Source organism: Lottia gigantea (assembly GCF_000327385.1).
Source record: "Lottia gigantea unplaced genomic scaffold LOTGIsca_72, whole genome shotgun sequence".
Classification (NCBI taxonomy): domain Eukaryota; kingdom Metazoa; phylum Mollusca; class Gastropoda; family Lottiidae; genus Lottia; species Lottia gigantea.
This window is the reverse complement of record NW_008710427.1, coordinates 1,463,413-1,465,299: the sequence shown is the minus strand read 5'-3', so window position 1 is coordinate 1,465,299 and position 1,887 is coordinate 1,463,413. Positions and strand designations below refer to the sequence as shown.

General features: G+C 37.5%; 1 protein-coding gene across 1 annotated transcript; it reads right to left on the bottom strand.

Annotated features, from left to right (window-relative positions):
• Positions 1-1,157: 1,157 nt before the first annotated feature.
• Positions 1,158-1,484, bottom strand: LOTGIDRAFT_131082 (hypothetical protein; the record flags this gene model as incomplete). Its single annotated transcript, XM_009066026.1, has 1 exon — positions 1,158-1,484. A coding segment is annotated over one exon (327 nt), but the record flags the coding sequence as incomplete, so codon positions are not given.
• Positions 1,485-1,887: the final 403 nt, after the last annotated feature.

Genomic DNA, 1,887 nt, shown 5'->3' with positions numbered 1-1,887 from the left:
CATCATCATCATCATCACCATATATAATGTCAGCAACATACACGAAAGTCAACCACATACCGATTACAACAAACATCATACGAGATAGACAGTCAAGACATTCGATAGTCAACATATCAAACAGACATTTCATGAACAACCAACACAACCTGATATTGGTATGAAACCTTATATAAATGTGTACTGAAACATACTTCTGTACAGATAAATAGTCTATATAAATTGTTGGCAAGTTTTTCAAACCTGTTTGTTTCTTTACTTTATCATACCTTCCACTATTCACCATATGTTACAAATTTACCAATAATATCGAGTTTCTTGGTAGATAATAATAAACATACCTTCATTTCATCGTCAAATTTTCTCCGTTCAACTTCTAATTCTGTTTTCTGTGTTTCCATGTCAAGTCCCCGTGTTTCAAGATCCGTTTCTACTTTTTCCACTTTCTCCAAAAAGTCCTTTTCAAGTTGCAGACGGCGAGATTCAAATTCCCTCATTTTCTGATCACACGTTGCTAATTCTTCGTTCAACCGTCTTTCTTTGTCTAAAAGACGATTTGTCAATTTGTCCGAAACTGATTCACGCTCATACATTTCACGCTCACGTTCACGTAAATGGGCGTCCCTCTCTTCAACATATTCCTTTGATTTATGGACAAATCCAGAAAAACTACCATGTAACTTTTCCAGAAATTGTTTCCCAATCTGTTCAATTTGATCATGAATATCGATTTCCCAAGCTGTTGTGACGTCATCAAATATAGAATGTTCATACAGAGGACCAAAAGGATGTTCCTCGGTTGGCTCCACCTCTTCCGGTGCAGATTTCCATTGTCCATCACGATCACACAACTCCATAGCTACGATTGGGCGAGTAAAGTCTGAGTCCACACCGAGTATTTTACCCATAGATTTGTCGCGATTTAAAACTAATTGCCAAGAACTGTCTACGTCCGCCTTGGCCCAAAGTCTTGTAGGCTGAGAGTTTGGTATTCTGTACAAATCACGAACCTTCCACTCAATATGTCCAACTTTTTCCATTTTACTGAATCTGACGTTATGAAAGTCCTCCACAGAAGATGAAGTTAGCATCACTTTAAACGAATTCAAATTATGTTCGATTTCAGGCCCTCTTTTATAACTGAAGACCACAAGTTTCATAGGTTTATGACCTTCGGCGAGTCCATACCAACTTACTAACATTCGCCAGGCATCTTCGTGTAAAAAGTCGACAGTATGAGCGTAATCTCGGCGCGTGTAAATAGGCCCAGGTGGCGAAGCGGTTTTATTTTGATAATATTTCCTGGTAGTTGCTATACCCAGGTATTTTTTAAGGTGTTCCAACCATTCGGCTACCACCACATACCAGAAGTCACCCTCCGACAACTTTCTATCAAGTAACTGCTCCACGATGCCTTTTTGTGTTGTGGGTTCTGGAGAATTAGATGACGGTAACGGTGTAGGTAGTGAGGCGCCCGCTTCCATATTACTATTAGAAGTTCGCCTCTCCAAACACACACTAATAGGTCTGGTATGTGACGTCATTACCTTTCACGAGCATCTGAAATCACATGTTAGATTAGCAATACATAGAAGTTTAGGCCTTCGATATTTAAGATTTTGGCATATTTTCAAGTTCTGAAGTAGTAATAGAATGTCAAATTCCTGTTTATCACACACAAACATAATTTTTTATACACGAATGAGGAAACAGAATAATTTAAAAAATTCCAGACAGATTATGCCCTGCAAATAATTTGTCTTGAGAAGGATATGTAAAGAAAACCAAAGTTTTTTTTGAGGAATTATTATTTTTAATTTCAATGGTCAAAACACAGATCAGATAATTATTATATTGGCAATACTCTCTATAGATGGACTTCGTTAT